Source organism: Salmo salar, chromosome 11 (genome assembly GCF_965601325.2).
Source record: "Salmo salar chromosome 11, fSalSal1, whole genome shotgun sequence".
In the NCBI taxonomy this organism is placed as follows: Eukaryota; Metazoa; Chordata; class Actinopteri; order Salmoniformes; family Salmonidae; genus Salmo; species Salmo salar.
Window position 1 is genome coordinate 87,381,109 of NC_138301.1, and position 16,895 is coordinate 87,398,003.

A 16,895-nucleotide genomic window follows, 5' to 3' on the forward strand; every position below is an offset into this window, starting at 1 on the left:
CACAGACAGCCAGACTTTCCATCTGACACAGATAGCTAATTTATATTCAGTCGTTACTGTTGCTGTAGGCAACCATCCAGGATACAAGCCCACTCATCTTAGACAAATGGGCTTCTACATAAAATGATCAGCATTGCTTTTGTGACTCATAGAACTCTTCTTCCTTTCCCAGGCAATCATCAACAGCACCATCACCCCCAACATGACCTTCACCAAGACCTCCCAGAAGTTTGGCCAGTGGGCCGACAGCCGAGCCAACACCGTCTACGGTCTAGGCTTCTCCTCAGAGAACAACCTGCTCAAGGTACACACAACTAGCACACGTTTGATTTGCCATGTGCACACAGTTTACAGCCGGTCTAAAAGGTGTGGCAAAATGCTTGTGTGCTAGCTCCCTCAGAATTGCATTACAATAAGCAATAATCAATATCAATAATAGTCAATTCAAATACGAAAATAAGTCATAGAAGAGGTATTATGCAAATGAATAGCCTGATATGTACACAATATGATATACAGAATAGGTAGCACATTCACTATGTCAAGTACTGTAATTACAATATAGGGGATAGTGGGGTAAGTTGAGCCATCCTTGTTTCTAGGAAACGATACGCAAAATGAATCGTTTGACCAAATATTTAGGAAGAGGTCATTTCATGGAGTCTGTGAAGGAAGAAACCTCTTGGGAAAAGTGGTAAGCAAGTTAGGTCCTAAACCTTTCTATATCTATCTGGGGCGACCGTTAGAGATATTTGGAACCCTACTCCACTATTTAATTATATTTAGTCCTACCTCAGGTCAAAAATGGGACACCACCACTTAACACACCCTGTAACTCTTCTGATGTCAAGTCTTGCACACCCAAATACCTCTTTGCAGCTGCCACCACAACCTACATTTTCTGCGACTTACGTTCCATCCCTGCAGTTCAGTTGATAACCATTGCTATAAATGCTAAAACTCCAATCTTACTGAAACATACAGTACGAGTCAAAAGTTTGGACACACCTACTCATTCAAGGATTTTCTTTATTTTCACTATTTTCTACATTGTAGAATAAAAGTGAAGACATCAACACTATGAAATAACACATATGGAATCATGTAGTAACCAAAAAAGGTGTTAAAGTAATCATAATATATTTTATATTTGAGATTATTCAAAGTAGCCAACTTTTGCCTTGATGACAGCTTTGCACACTCTTGGCATTCTCTCAAACAGCTTCACCTGGAATGCTTTTCCAACAGTCTTGAAGGAGTTCCCACATATGCTGAGCACTTGTTGGCTGCTTTTCCTTCACCCTGTGGTCCAACTCATCCCAAACCGTCTCAATTGGGTTGAGGTCAGGTGATTGTGGAGGCCAAGTCATCTGATGCAGCACTCCATCACTCTCCTTCTTGGTCAAATAGCCCTTACACAGCCTGGAGGTGTGTTGGATCATTGTCCTGTTGAAAAACAAATGGTAGTCCTACTAAACGCCATCCCATCTGGTTTGCGCATCGCTGCAGAATGCTGTGGTAGCCATGCTGGTTGTGTGCCTTGAATTCTAAATTAATCACTGACAGTGTCACCAGCATAGCACCTCCACACCATCACACCACCTCCTCCATGCTTCACGGTGGGAATCATACAGGCAGAGATCATCCGTTCACTTACTCTGCATCTCACAAAGACACGGCAGTTGGAACCAAAAACCTAATTTGGACTCATCAGACCAAAGGACAGATTTCCACCGGTCTAATGTCCATTGCTCGTGTTTCTTGGCCCAAGCAAGTCTCTTCTTATTATTGGTGTCCTTTAGTAGGGGTTTCTTTGCAGCAATTCGACCATGAAGGCCTGATTCATGCAGTCTCGTCTGAACAGTTGATGTTGAGATGTGTCTGTTATTTGAACTCTGTAAAGCATTTATTTGGGCTGCAATTTCTGAGGCTGGTAACTCTAATGAACTTATCCTCTGCAGCAGAGGTAACTTTGGGTCTTCCTTTCCTGTGGCAGTCCTCATGAGAGCCAGTTTCATCATAGCGCTTGATGGTTTTTGCGACTGAAATGTTCGGCTTTGACTGACCTTCATTTCTTAAAGTAATGATGGACTGTCGTTTCTCTTTCTCTGAGCTGGTCTTGCCATAATTTGGACTTGGTCTTTTACCAAATAGGGCTATCTTCTGTATACCACCCCTACCTTCTCACAACACAACTGATTGGCTCAAACGCATTACTACATGATTTCATATGTGTTATTTCATAGTTTTGATGTCTTCACTATTATTTTACAATGTAGAAAATAGTCAAAATAAAGAAAAACCATGGAATGAGTAGGTGTGTACAAACTTTTGACTGGCGCTGTATATTACTTGTTGGCCTATCCCTCTGGACTGGTACAGATCTACTACTCACACCACTCTCAGGATCCCTCCCCCTTGACCCATCTTCCTCTACTTTCTTCACTGCCTCAGCATATGACAACTTCTGCACTACTCAAACCCTGGAAACCTCAACCTGCCACTCTCGCACTGGACATTTCTGATCCCCAGCCCCATGGGCACCCCTACAATTAACACATACCACTACTTTACCCAATGCTACACATTCCTTTGTCTCATGCGCTTCTGCACACTTCTCACACCTAGGAACCTCCCTCATACACACTGCTGCTACATGCCCGTAAGCTTGACACCTGTAACAATGTAATATATTCGGCACAAAAGCTCGTACAGGATAACTTAAATATCCTAACATCACTTCGTCAGGCAATGAATCAAAACTCAAAAGAGCAGACAACAACTCTTCTGTTCCACCACTCACGCCACCCTGTCTGCGTCTCACCAAACGACGAGCATCACAAACACCGGGCTGCTTCGTCTTGATGTTCTTCTTTATCAAAAGCTTCAGAGACACTTTTCCATTTCAAACAAGCGCGCTCTTTCCACCGTCTCACTTCATGCGCTTGATACCCGCCACCGTAAATTATGTATGTCTATGCTTTATACAATTTAGGCACCTGATCTGAGCCAAAGGGGAGACTAGGCATCTACCATGCCACCACTATCAAATTAGGGGGGGGGGGGGGAGGCAATGTAGCCTATGTTTTTTGTCCCCCCACTTTGGTGCTGAAATCACCCACTAATTAACTTGCCATTTTTTGCAGATTAAGTGTTTGAGCTAGTAATGTATCAATATTTATTGTTTACAAATTAGCTATGTACATTTTTGGATTTCACCCCCATCTCAAAATCTAATGGTTTTGACTTGTTTGGATGTTTTTTAGTGAGCTTCTTTTTTCCTCCCACTTTGGCCATGCGGTTAGTGATGGGAAGTCCGTCTCTTTTTACTGACTCAAATCTTTGACTCGTTCAGACAAAAGAACAAATCTTTCGACTAATTTCACTCTGTTGTGTCAGTAATGCCCAGCGCATGCAGGACCCTCTACAAGCGAACGATTAGATGAAAACTTGAAAGTGTCATGATTCTACAAGCCTCTTGTTCACGTCGTTCACCATATGGGGCTTATTGGAGCGGTCATTCGAGACTAAGACTTGTAAAAGTGTGCTTTAAACAATGTACATTTCTTGATTGCTAGGCATACAAATACAATTATCTCTTGACACATTTTAAACGAGGTCTAGTTGTGGCCTCAACCGGACTAGATTGTGAGCGACTCATGGCTGAATACATTGCTTGACTGCCGTGAGGGTGGTAAGTGCAATATTGTTTTGCGAACTGCAGCACCCCAAACGATTCGTTTTCAAGTTTGTTTAGCAGAGGCTGTGTATGTTTTGGTTCTACAAAGCTGTGTCTATATGTATATATGTCATATATGACAGCCTGTTGGTGGTTGGAGCACGTCTCTGCAGCCGCTGAGCCAGAGGAGCATGTATCAATCCTGCGACAGCAGTGGTTCCCAACCTTTTAATAGTCCTGTACCCCTTCAAACATTCAACCTCCAGCTGCGTACCCCCTCTAGCACCAGGGTCGGCGCACTCTCAAATGTTGTTTTTTGCCATCATTGTAAGCCTGCCACACACTTTAACCATATCTACATGTACATACTACCTCAATCAGCCTGACTAACCGGTGTCTGTATGTAGCCTCGCTACTGTATATAGCCTCGCTACTGTATATAGCCTGTCTTTTTACTGTTGTTTTATTTCTTTACCTACCTATTGTTCACCTAATACCTTTTTTGCACTATTGGTAAGAGCCTGTAAGTAAGCATTTCACTGTAAGTTGTATTCGGCGCACGTGACAAATAAACTTTGACTTGACACACACACACACACACACACACTGTATGATACACTCATTCTTATGTTTTAATAAGTGTGAGTTTTTGTCACAACCCGGCTGGTGGGAAGTGACAAAGAGCTCTTACAGGACCAGGGCACAAATAATAATATAATAATCAATAATTTTGCTCTTTTATTTAACCGTCTTACATATAAAACCTTATTTGTTCATCGGAAATTGTGAATAACTCACCACAGGTTAATGAGAAGGGTGTGCTTGAAAGGATGCACATAACTCTGCAATGTTGGGTTGTATTGGAGAGAGTCTGTCTTAAATCATTTTCCACCCACAGTCTGTGCCTGTATTTAGTTTTCATGCTAGTGAGGGCCAAGAATCCACTCTCACATAGGTACGTGGTTGCAAAGGGCATCAGTGTCTTAACAGCGAGATTTGCCAAGGCAGGATTCTCTGAGCGCAGCCCAATCCAGAAATCTGGCAGTGGCTATTTTCACAGAGCTGCTTGTTGCAATTTCGATGAGGCTCTCTTGTTCAGATATCGGTAAGTGGACTGGAGGCAGGGCATGACAGGGATAACAAATCCAGTTTGTGTCATCCGTTTTCGGGAAAGTACCTGCGTAATTGTGCACTCAACTCACTCAGGTGCTTCGCTATACAATGATGGAAAGATCTGTGTGTTGTCCTTGTTACTGCAGACCGAGAAGAGCTCCAACTTCTTAATCATAGCCTCAATTTTGTCCCGCACGTTGAATATAGTTGCGGAGAGTCCCTGTAATCCTAGATTCAGATCATTTAGGCGAGAAAAAACATCACCCAGATATGCCAGTCGTGTGAGAAACTCTTTATCGTGCAAGCGGTCAGACAAGTGAAAATTATGGTCAGTAAAGAAAAGTTTAAGCTCGTCTCTCAATAAAAAATAAAAAAAACGTGCCAATACTTTGCCCCTTGATAACCAGCGCACTTCTGTATTTTATTTTTAATTTTTTCAGAGGGTGGATCAGCTTTAATATTACAGATAGATTGTTGCTTCCATCAATGTAATTGTCTGCATCATTTCCAATCCCCCATATATTTTTGTGGTAAATATATACACTGCTCAAAAAAATAAAGGGAACACTTAAACAACACATCCTAGATCTGAATGAAAGAAATAATCTTATTAAATACTTTTTTCTTTACATAGTTGAATGTGCTGACAACAAAATCACACAAAAATAATCAATGGAAATCCAAGTTATCAACCCATGGAGGTCTGGATTTGGAGTCACACTCAAAATGAAAGTGGAAAACCACACTACAGGCTGATCCAACTTTGATGTAATGTCCTTAAAACAAGTCAAAATGAGGCTCAGTAGTGTGTGTGGCCTCCACGTGCCTGTATGACCTCCCTACAATGCCTGGGCATGCTCCTGATGAGGTGGCGGATGGTCTCCTGAGGGATCTCCTCCCAGACCTGGACTAAAGCATCCGCCAACTCCTGGACAGTCTGTGGTGCAACGTGGCGTTGGTGGATGGAGCGAGACATGATGTCCCAGATGTGCTCAATTGGATTCAGGTCTGGGGAACAGGCGGGCCAGTCCATAGCATCAATGCCTTCCTCTTGCAGGAACTGCTGACACACTCCAGCCACATGAGGTCTAGCATTGTCTTGCATTAGGAGGAACCCAGGGCCAACCGCACCAGCATATGGTCTCACAAGGGGTCTGAGGATCTCATCTCGGTACCTAATGGCAGTCAGGCTACCTCTGGCGAGCACATGGAGGGCTGTGCGTCCCCCCAAAGAAATGTCACCCCACACCATGACTGACCCACCGCCAAACCGGTCATGCTGGAGGATGTTGCAGGCAGCAGAACGTTCTCCACGGTGTCTCCAGACTCTGTCATGTCTGTCACGTGCTCAGTGTGAACCTGCTTTCATCTGTGAAGAGCACAGGGCGCCAGTGGCGAATTTTCCAATCTTGGTGTTCTCTGGCAAATGCCAAACGTCCTGCACGGTGTTGGGCTGTAAGCACAACCCCCACCTGTGGACGTCGGGCCCTCATACCACCCTCATGGAGTCTGTTTCTGACTGTTTGAGCAGACACATGCACATTTGTGGCCTGCTGGAGGTCATTTTGCAGGGCTCTGGCAGTGCTCCTCCTGCTCCTCCTTGCACAAAGGCGGAGGTTGCGGTCCTGCTGCTGGGTTGTTGCCCTCCTACGGCCTCCTCCACGTCTCCTGATGTACTGGCCTGTCTCCTGGTAGCGCCTCCATGCTCTGGACACTACGCTGACAGACACAGCAAACCTTCTTGCCACAGCTCGCATTGATGTGCCATCCTGGATGAGCTGCACTACCTGAGCCACTTGTGTGGGTTGTAGACTCCGTCTCATGCTACCACTAGAGTAAAAGCACCGCCAGCATTCAAAAGTGACCAAAACATCAGCCAGGAAGCATAGGAACTGAGAAGTGGTCTGTGGTCTCCACCTGCAGAACCACTCCTTTATTGGGGGTGTCTTGCTTATTGCCTATAATTTCCACCTGTTGTCTATTCCATTTGCACAACAGCATGTGAAATTTATTGTCAATCAGTGTTGCTTCCTAAGTGGACAGTTTGATTTCACAGAAGTGTGATTGACTTGGAGTTACATTGTGTTGTTTAAGTGTTCCCTTTATTTTTTTGAGCAGTGTATATATTTACCCCAAAATATATTTACCCCAAAAATGTATGGGGGATTGGAAATATATATATATATATACAGCGTTGTATGAGATATTCAGTTTCTTGCCAATTCCTCGCACGGAATAGCCTTAATTTCTCAGAACAAGAATAGACTTTCGAGTTTCAGAAGAAAGTTATTTGTTTCTGGCCATTTTGAGCCTGCAATCGAACCCACAAATGCTGATGCTCCGGATACTCAACTAGTCTAAAGAAGGACAGTTTTATTGCGTCTTTAATAGCACAACAGGTTTCAGCTGTGCTAACATAATTGCTTTCTAATGATCAATTAGACTTTTAAAATTATTCAACTTGGATTAGGTAACACAACGTGCCGTTGGAACACAGGAGTGATGAATGCTGGTAATGGGCCTCTGTACACCTATGTAGATATTCCATAAAAAAAATCTGCTGTTTCCAGCTACAATAGTCATTTACAACATTAACCATATCTATATACTGTATTTCTGATCAATTTGATATTATTTTAATGGGCCAAAAATGTGCTTTTCTTTCGAAAACAAGGACATTTCTAAGTGACCCCAAACTTTTGAACGGTGGTGCATATACATAAACATACATACATACATACATACATACATACACACTTTTCTTTAGAATATACCTTTATTATTCCCCACAAACCCTACCACCCCTCCCCTAATTGGAGTAAACTAATAAACAATAATACTTAGGCTTCTACCTTCAGTTTATACATACTATACACATTTTACAGAAACAATCTATTTTACAATAGTTACATTTTGTTTGTTTTTAGTCCTGGCCTTCCTCTATTTCTTATGGCCATCCAGTTAGATTTTTATTTGTAACTGTGCTTTTTTACAAAATTTCTGAACCTATAAACATTTTACAGACCCTGTATGTTTTACATTGGTTATCTTGTTGTTATTAGTCCCACCCTTCAGCTCTATTCAACCCCTCCCATCTATCTCTTAACACCATCCATTTTGGATTTCTATTTGCCATATATTTTACAACTGTACTGTGATGCTTCACAAAAATACTGAACCTTTCTATTCTCATAGCTTCTACAGGTTGTAAATTAAAGATAAACAGTTTTGCTAAAATAATTATTATAATATTGATCAATTGACTATGACTTTTCAAATCACCCAGTATTGCTATCTGCAGCGTTAGTTCTAGGTAAATGTTGCAATTCTTCAGCCATTCCTGGACCTGTGACCAAAAACGAGTTGCATATGGACAGTACCAAAATAAATGATCTAATGACTCTGCCTCCTCACAGCAAAATCTGCAGAGCTGGGAAGGTTGTATCCCCCATATATATATATAACATTCTATTGGTTGCAAGAATTTTGAAGAATAATTTAAATTGAAAAATTCTAAGTTTTGAATCCAGTGTCGTTTTGCATGTCAATTCATAATCCATGTGCCATGGAATGGGTGCATTAAAAATCTCTTCCCAACTATTTTGCAACTTGTATGGCACAGCGGTCAATTTTTTTGGTCCTTAAATGAAATTGGTATATTTTTATTTATCACAATTTCCTTTAACCATTTTTGGTCTTTAATGCAGGGCCGACAGACAAGTTCCTTTCTTTTTCCCCCTTCCACTTGTCTCTTCCATTTTTGTGGTAATGCTGCAATTAGTTGGTTGTAATTTTTGGTAGAGCAGACATTTCCATATGTCTGTGTTAGCTCTGTGTGACATACCTCCACCAGTCCTATTTATGATATTATTTACAAAGAATATACCTTTTTTATCTAATTGTTTTTTTTAATCAATTAGTATATTTGAGTTTAACCACAATATTTGTTGTATTATTTGTTCTGTATTTTCAGGTGGATTAAACTGAAATTGCAACCAACTTTCTAAGGCTTGTTTAAAAAAAATAATGATATTTTTTAGATTTAATTTTCAGATAACTGAAAGTGAGCAGTTGTAATCTGAATAAAGGGAAAAAGGCCATTATTGAACATGGGGTGAGACATTCTTACTAATTTACTAGAGAACCATTTCAGATTTAAGTATGACTTTTGTATGACTGATGCCTTTTAGTGAGAGGTCTAATGCTTTAATATTTAATTATTTCTGCCCTTCGAATTCATATTCGTTATATAAATAGGCCCTTTTAATTTTGTCTGGCTTTCCATCCGAAATAAAATTTAATATTTTTTTGTTCATATAATTTAAAAAGCAGGTCACTAAGTGTAGGCAAAACCATAAGCAAATAGGTAAACTGTGATATGACTAAAGAGTTAATCAGGGTGATTTTTCCACAAATAGACAGGTATTTTCCTTTTAATGGTAGCAAGATCTTATCTATTTTTGCTAATTTTCTATTACAATTTATTGGAGTGAGATCATTTCTTTCCTTCGGGATATGTATACCGAGTATGTCCACATCCCCGTCAGAACATTGTATTGGTAAACTACACGGTAATGTAAAAGTTGCATTTTTTTGTGACCCAATACGTGATATAGTACACTTATCATAATTTAGTTTTAATCCAGAGAGGTTAGAAAAAGTATCTAGATCCTCTGAGGCTGTGGAGGGATTCTAATTGTGGTTTTAAAAGAAAACATGAATCACCAGCGTACAATGAAACCTTTTTGTTTTTAAGCCCTGGATTTCTAATCCCTTAATAGTATTGTTGGATCAAATTTTAGCAGCTAACATTTCGATGGCAATAATAAATAGATATACCGATAGTGGACAACCTTGTTTTACTCCTCTTGACAGTTAAAAACTTTCTGAGATGTAGCCATTATTTACTATTTTACACCTAGGGTTACTATACATAACTTTAACCCATTTTATAAGAGATTCTCCAAAATTGAAATATTCCAGGCATTTATATTTCTGACAATACCTTTTAAATTCTATGAGCCAAGCATTTAGCTAGAATTTTTGCATCACAACACTGAAGTGTAAGAGGTCTCCAATTTTTTTAAATGGACTGGATTTTTATATATACCACTTGGATCCTGTTTCAGTAATAATGAAATCAGACCTTCTTGTTGCGTGTCCGTTAATCTACCATTTATATATAAGTGGTTAAAACATGCTAATAATGGTCCTCTGCATATATCAAAAAAGGTTTGGTATACTTCCACTGGTATGCCATCCAGCTCTGGAGTTTTCCTTGCCTTAAAGGCTTTAATTGCATCAAGAAGTTCCTCCTCTGTAATTTGGCCTTCACATGAGTCTTTCTTTACAGAATATACCTTTTTTAATCAATTAGTATATTTGAGTTTAACCACAATATTTGTTGTATTATTTGTTCTGTATTTTCAGGTGGATTAAACTGAAATTGCAACCAACTTTCTAAGGCTTGTTTAAAAAAATAACGATATTTTTGAGATTTCATTTTCAGGTAACTGAAAGTGAGCAGTTGTAATCTGAATAAAGGGAAAAAGGCCATCATTGAACATGGGGTGAGACATTCTTACTAATTTACTAGAGAACCATTTCGGATTTAAGTATGACTTTTGTATGACTGATGCCTTTTAGTGAGAGGTCTAATGCTTTAATATTTAATTATTTCTGCCCTCCGAATTCATATTCGTTATATAAATAGGCCCTTTTAATTTTAACAGATGTTAATTTTACATTATTAGTAGGAAAGAAATCCATACAATTAGCTTCGGTTAGTGGAGATGGAGGCGACTGAAATGAAAACATATTCTTTAAGTACTTTTCTTCCTCTTTCAAAATATCGTTTTGTGAATCATGCGTGACTCCATCATTTGTAACAAGTTTCAATACATGTTTTTTTGGTAGCATTTCTATGATGAAAATTGAAAAGGAATTTGGTGCATTTTTCCCTTATTCCATCCAGTTCGCTTTAATTTTATAATATATTACACTGGATCTTTCTTGAATAAATTCCTCCATTTCTTTTTGTTTTTCCTCTAACTTATTCTGTGCCTCTATGGTACAGTTTTATTTGCTATCTAACTGTACTGTTATTCCTTCAAATTCCTTTGTTAATATGGACTCCTTTGACCTAAATTGCTTTTGTTTTATGGATGAATACTGAATTGCATGGCCTCTAAAGGCACATTTAAAAGTGTCCCATACAATAAGGGGATCTGCTGTACCTATATCGGAAAAAGTCAGTTATAAATTATTCTGTCCTAGTTAAAAAACAAGTTATCATCCAGTAGGCTTTGATTATGTTTACAATATCCTCACCCACGTGGAAATTTTGTAAGTGTAATATATATGCCAATTATGTGAGGATTTGACATCATTCTGTCCCTTCTCAACACTTTTTTAACTTTTGGTACCAGAGAGAATGACATAAGAAAGTAATCAAGACGACTAGCTTGATCAAGCCTCCGCCATGTATATGTAACTTGGTCAGGGTATTTAAGCCTCCATATATCCACTAATTCCAATATATCCATGACATTCATGATTTCCTTAAGTGCCTGAGGGTGATGGTTAGTAGTGTGATTTCTTTTACGGTCCATAGAGGTATCTAAAACCGTATTAAAATCTCCCACCATAATAATAGTCTAGTTTTGCTTGTAGAGTTGATCAATTCTTATATATATTTTCAAAGAAGCTTGGATCATCATTATTTGGACCGTATAGGTTAATAAGCCATATCTGTTTATTGTCTAATAACATATTTAAAATAATCCATCTACCTTGATGATCTGTTTGGACAATTTACACATTTGGCTCAAAATTACTGTTAATTAAAATCATCACCCCTTTTGAATTTCTTTGCCCATGGGAGAAATATATTTTTCCCATCCAGTCCTTTTTCCACAAAACTTCATCTAAATGTTTTGAATGAGTTTCCTGTAAACAATAGATATTATATTCCTTCTCTTTTAACCAGGTAAATACTGATCGTCTTTTCTTATTATTTGCTAGGCCATTACAATTATATCTGGCTATACTTATTTCACCACTTACCATAATGAGACACAAGTTTCAATTCTATTTATCAAAACATATGTTTGTAAACGTACCATTAAAAAGTAACATGATGATTGAGTATCTATGTAGCTGTACCATGATATTTGCATTGCTACTAAGTAAACCTCCAATTGGTCCTCACTATTCCACCCGCTAAAACCACTCCTCACCCCGAGTTCGGTTGTCATCCCAATGCCCAGTGGACCACCCCCGGATCCCTTGGCTCCGGAGAGACCGGGACCCACTCTTCGAAAAGAGCACACAGTGCCACCCACAGAACAGAAGCAGATCAAATGCATTTCCATCGCCTTCACCTCGATTTGTATTATGTATAACCATTAAAAAATGGTTTTATTTTTTTGAAATCCTGTTTCTTATTTTCCATAATTAGCAATTAATATTAGTAGTATTGTAGGTAGATTAAGGAAAAGGATTATTACCTCGCACCAGTCTCACCATTACCAAAATTACATTATGGCAAGCAATTATTATTTTATCAAACAATTATTGTGATTCATCCTATATTGTCCCTAACATCTTTTACTCCCTCGCAACAATTGTGGGATACACACTCATACACACTCAACCCCTTTCCCTCACAACAACCATAGACTCAGATTCTCAACAGTTGGACCATCCCAGAGCCCAACTCAAGAAAGGTCTTGATTTACGAATGCATGTGCAGTTGCAGCTGTATGAGAAGGCCTGCAAAACTGAGCAAAAAACATTTGTCAGAAATGGGGAGATTTGATTAACCATTGTCACGTCCTAGGTGATGGAGGTCAGATATAGCCCCTTACCCTGAAACACCCACAATACGGTCCCCCGTATTGACCATATTCCCAAGCACCTCCATGCAGTCAGACGTTTGATTTTGTGCCACCATGACCACAATAATATGCCCCCTCTCTGAATGTCCAAGTGTGACCTCCCCCTCCCCATAGGTTACTGTAGCTAGTGTTGCCAGCACTGCCACTACCTGGGTGGGGGCACCCCACCGGAATCCCCACCGGCTAGGTACAAGGTCGTCAAGTTTCTCATTAGCAGCTTTGAGAATTTCCCAATATATTATGCTCTCCCATCAGGGGGCTCTGGCTTTGCAGGACCAACCCTGCCAGGCAGGCTCATAAACTTGAGGGGGCTGTGCTGCTCTAGAAGGTCTCTGACCACATTTTGGCTGCATACAGGCTGCATACAGCAGGCCCATAAAACAGATAGGGACTTCTTGGTATCTGGGTCATTCAGGTGGGAGTCTAGGGTATAGTGTTGTGGAGTGTTCCATCAATATAGGACCATAAATAAATACATTAGATGTGTAATTTATTTTTCAAATGCTGTTCCACCATGATAGGACAATACATAAATAAGATTTATAATTCATTATAAAATGTATATCCCTCATCTGCACAAAATTGAAAGCTCTCTCACAACCCCTGCTCACAGAAATACATTGGTTCTGGGATATGCAACCATTTCCTTTCTCACTCACTCAATGCCACACTTTCCCAAACACCAAAAAACACACACCACACCATCCATCTCAATACATCCACACATACCCACATACTGTACCTTCTGTCTGATGTTATTATCTCGACCATGTTGAATTAGTGCTTTTGTGTTCCAATTAGTTGTATTTGAAGATAGATTGAAAAGCTATATGTATTTTTTTGTATTATTGCAATCCATAACAGGGCTAGAATTGTGTGTCATTATTTGCCTCCTCTATGAGAACTTTGTAATTTTTAGAATAGCCATGGAGTGGTCTTTGTGTGTCTGAACAACTGGTTATCAATATACAGTTCATCGACTACGAGAGCTACGCGTTTCCCTTTCAATCGATTCTCCTTGAAGATTGGATGTAGAACTTTGCGCCGTTCTGCAATTTCCTTCGGGAACTGGTCATACGTGTCTATTTTCGTGCCAGCAAGTCTTTTACCCAGGCTTTTAACCATTATTTTATCTTTAAAGAAAGCAAATTTGGCAACGATTGGGCGTTCGTACCTCTGCCCTCTCTGTCCGAAGCGGTGTACACGTTCGAGTTGGATTTTGTCGATAGCTTTGCTTGGGATCTGTAGCGCTGTAAAGAGGAACTCTTTAACTACAGATTCAGGAACTTCTCCTTCTTTCTCTTGGATACCTGTAAGTACCAGATTCTCTCTCATGGATCTAGTCTGTATGTCAAGTAAGGCTTCTCTCAGAAAGATGTTCTCCTTTTTAAGGTCATTAACTTCGGTTTCAATCTTATTGACTGTCCCTTTTAGCTTGTTTGTGTCTTTCTCCAATGTCACAGCTTTTTTGTCACTCGTCTCGAGGCTTGCCTTCAACTCTTTTATATCCTTACTGACTAGTTCAAGTATGCCCAGTTTGTCATTTATTGATTTTTAACAGATCGGTTTCGACCTTTACCATTCCGGGTAGTGAAAAGATTACAACGTCTGTGTCTGTAGAAGAGTCACGTTTTCGTTTTGAAATAGGTTCCCCTGTCTTACTCTCCGTCATGTTTGGGTGTTGCTTGTTTTTGTAATATTTTTCAATAAATTTCTCTAGTCTTATGATTTGTTTTGTGTTGTTTTTAGATTGAAGGTTATTACCCACCAGATTGTGTAGTGCTCATATTTAGTCTAACTTACCAATATTGAATATTACGTTTTTATCTTGAGGTGGTCTGCATACCTGCGTTCAGTCCGCAATCTTCCTTCTAGGCAGGTAGATTCTGGGAGCATTTCTGTATGTTGTAAAAGCGTTACATGGTCGCTGCCCATATCATTGCATAGTGCAGAAAATACACGAGAGTTCAGGGGCCTTTCTTTAACTTCTTATGGATGGTGGCAGTATTGAGTAGCTTGGATGACTGACGTGCCCAGAGTAAACTGCCTGCTACTCACTCCCAGAAACTAAGATATGCATATTATTGGTAGATTTGGATAGAAAACACTCTGAAGTTTCTAAAACTGTTTGAATGATGTCTGTGAGTATAACAGAACTCATATGGCAGGCAAAAACCTGAGGAAAAAATCCAAACAGGAAGTGGTTTGTAGTTTTTCAAGTTATTCCCTATCCAAACTACAGTGTCTGTGGGGTCATTTTGCACTTCCTAAGGCTTCCACTAGATGTCAACAGTCTTTAGAACCTTGTTTGAGGCTTCTACTGTAAAGTGGGGATGAATAAGAGCTCCTGGAGTCATAACACTGCCAGCAGGGCATGAGGCTCAGGCATGTGCGCTCACGTGAGAGGTAGCTCAGTTCCATTGCATTTCTGAAGACAAAGGATTTCTCCGGTTTAAACTTTATTGCGGATTTATGATAAAAACATCCTAAAGATTGATTCTATACATCGTTTGACATGTTTCTACGAACTGTACTAGAACCTTTAGAGATTTCGTCTGACCTGCGCATCGTGAATTTGGATTTGTGAACTGAAGGCGCGAACAAAAAGGAGGTATTTGGACATAAAGGATGGACTTTATTGAACAAAACAAACATTTATTGTGGAGCTGGGATTCCTGGGAGTGCATTCTGATGAAGATCATCAAAGGTAAGTGAATATTTATAATGTTATTTCTGACTATTGTTGACTCCAACATGGCGGATATATTGTATGGCATGTTTTTGTGTCTGAGCGCCGTACTCAGATTATTGCTTTTTCGGTAAAGCTTTTTTGAAATCTGACACAGCGGTTGCATTAAGGAGAAGTTTTTCTAAAGTTCCATGTATAACACTTGTATTTTCATGAACATTTATGATGAGTATTTCTGTAAATTGATGTGGCTCTCTGCAAAATCACCGGATGTTTTGGAGGCAAAAGATTACTGAACATAACACGCCAATGTAAACTGAGATTTCTGGATATAAATATGAACTTTATCGAACAAAACATACATGTATTGTGTAACATGAAGTCATATGAGTGTCATCTGATGAAGATCATCAAAGGTTAGTGATTAATTTTCTCTCTATTTCTGCTTTTTGTGACTCCTCTCTTTGGCTGGAAAATTGCTGGTTTTTTTTGTGTGTAGGCGCTGACCTAACATAATCATATGGTTTGCTTTTGCCGTAAAGCCTTTTTGAAATCAGAGACTGGCTGGATTAACAAGAAGTAAAGCTTTAAAATGGTGTATAATACTTGTATGTTTGAGGAATTTTAATTATGAGATTTTTGTTATTTTGAATTTGCCGCCCTGCACTTTCACTGGCTGTCGTCATATCGACCCCGCTAACGGGATTCAAGCCATAAGAAGTTTAACCTCTCTGGGACATGTGGGACGCTAGCGTCCCGCGGTACACACTATTCAACAGCCAGTGAAATAGCAGGGCGGCAAATTCAAAACAACAAAAATCTCATAATTCAAATTTCTCAAACGTACAACTATTATATCCCATTTATTTTAAAGATACACTTCTCATTAATCCAACCACATTGTCCGATTTCAAAAAGGCTTTACGGTGAAAGCATAACATTAGATTATGTTAGGACAGCGCCTAAACAAGAAAAACCACACAGCCATTTTCCAAGCAAGGAGAGGCGTCACAAAAACCAGAAATACAGCTAAAATGAATCACTAACCTTTGACGATCTTCATCAGATGACACTCCCAGCACTCAATGTTACACAATACATGTATGTTTTGTTCGATAAAGTTCATATTTATATCCAAAAAAACATTTTACATTGGCGCGTGATGTTCAGAAAATGTATTGCCTCCAAAACTTCCAGTGAATGAGCACATCAGTTTACAAAAATACTCATCATAAACGTTGAAAAAATTTACAACAATTATTGAAAGAATTATAGATACACTTCTCCTTAATGCAACCGCTGTGTCAGATTTCAAAATAGCTTTACGGCGAAAGCACATTGTTCAATATTCTGAGTACAGAGCTCAGCCATCAAAGCAAGCTATACAGTTACCCGCCAAGTTCTGGAGTCAACAAAACTCAGAAATAGTATTATAAATCTTCACTTACCTTTGCTGATCTTCATCGGAATGCACTCCCAGGACTCCCACTTCCACAAGAAATGTTTGTTTTGTTCG

At 39.4% G+C, this 16,895-nt stretch overlaps 1 protein-coding gene across 4 annotated transcripts in view; it reads left to right on the top strand.

Moving 5' to 3' along the window:
- Window positions 1-16,895, top strand: part of LOC106563047 (homer protein homolog 1) — an 87,343-nt gene that overhangs the window by 48,350 nt on the left and 22,098 nt on the right. For all 4 annotated transcript variants that reach the window (XM_014128265.3, XM_014128264.3, XM_082958126.1 and 1 more), the window contains exon 3: window positions 173-304. In XM_014128265.3, the coding sequence (XP_013983740.1) occupies window positions 173-304 (132 nt within the window). The remainder of the gene's footprint in view (window positions 1-172; window positions 305-16,895) is intronic.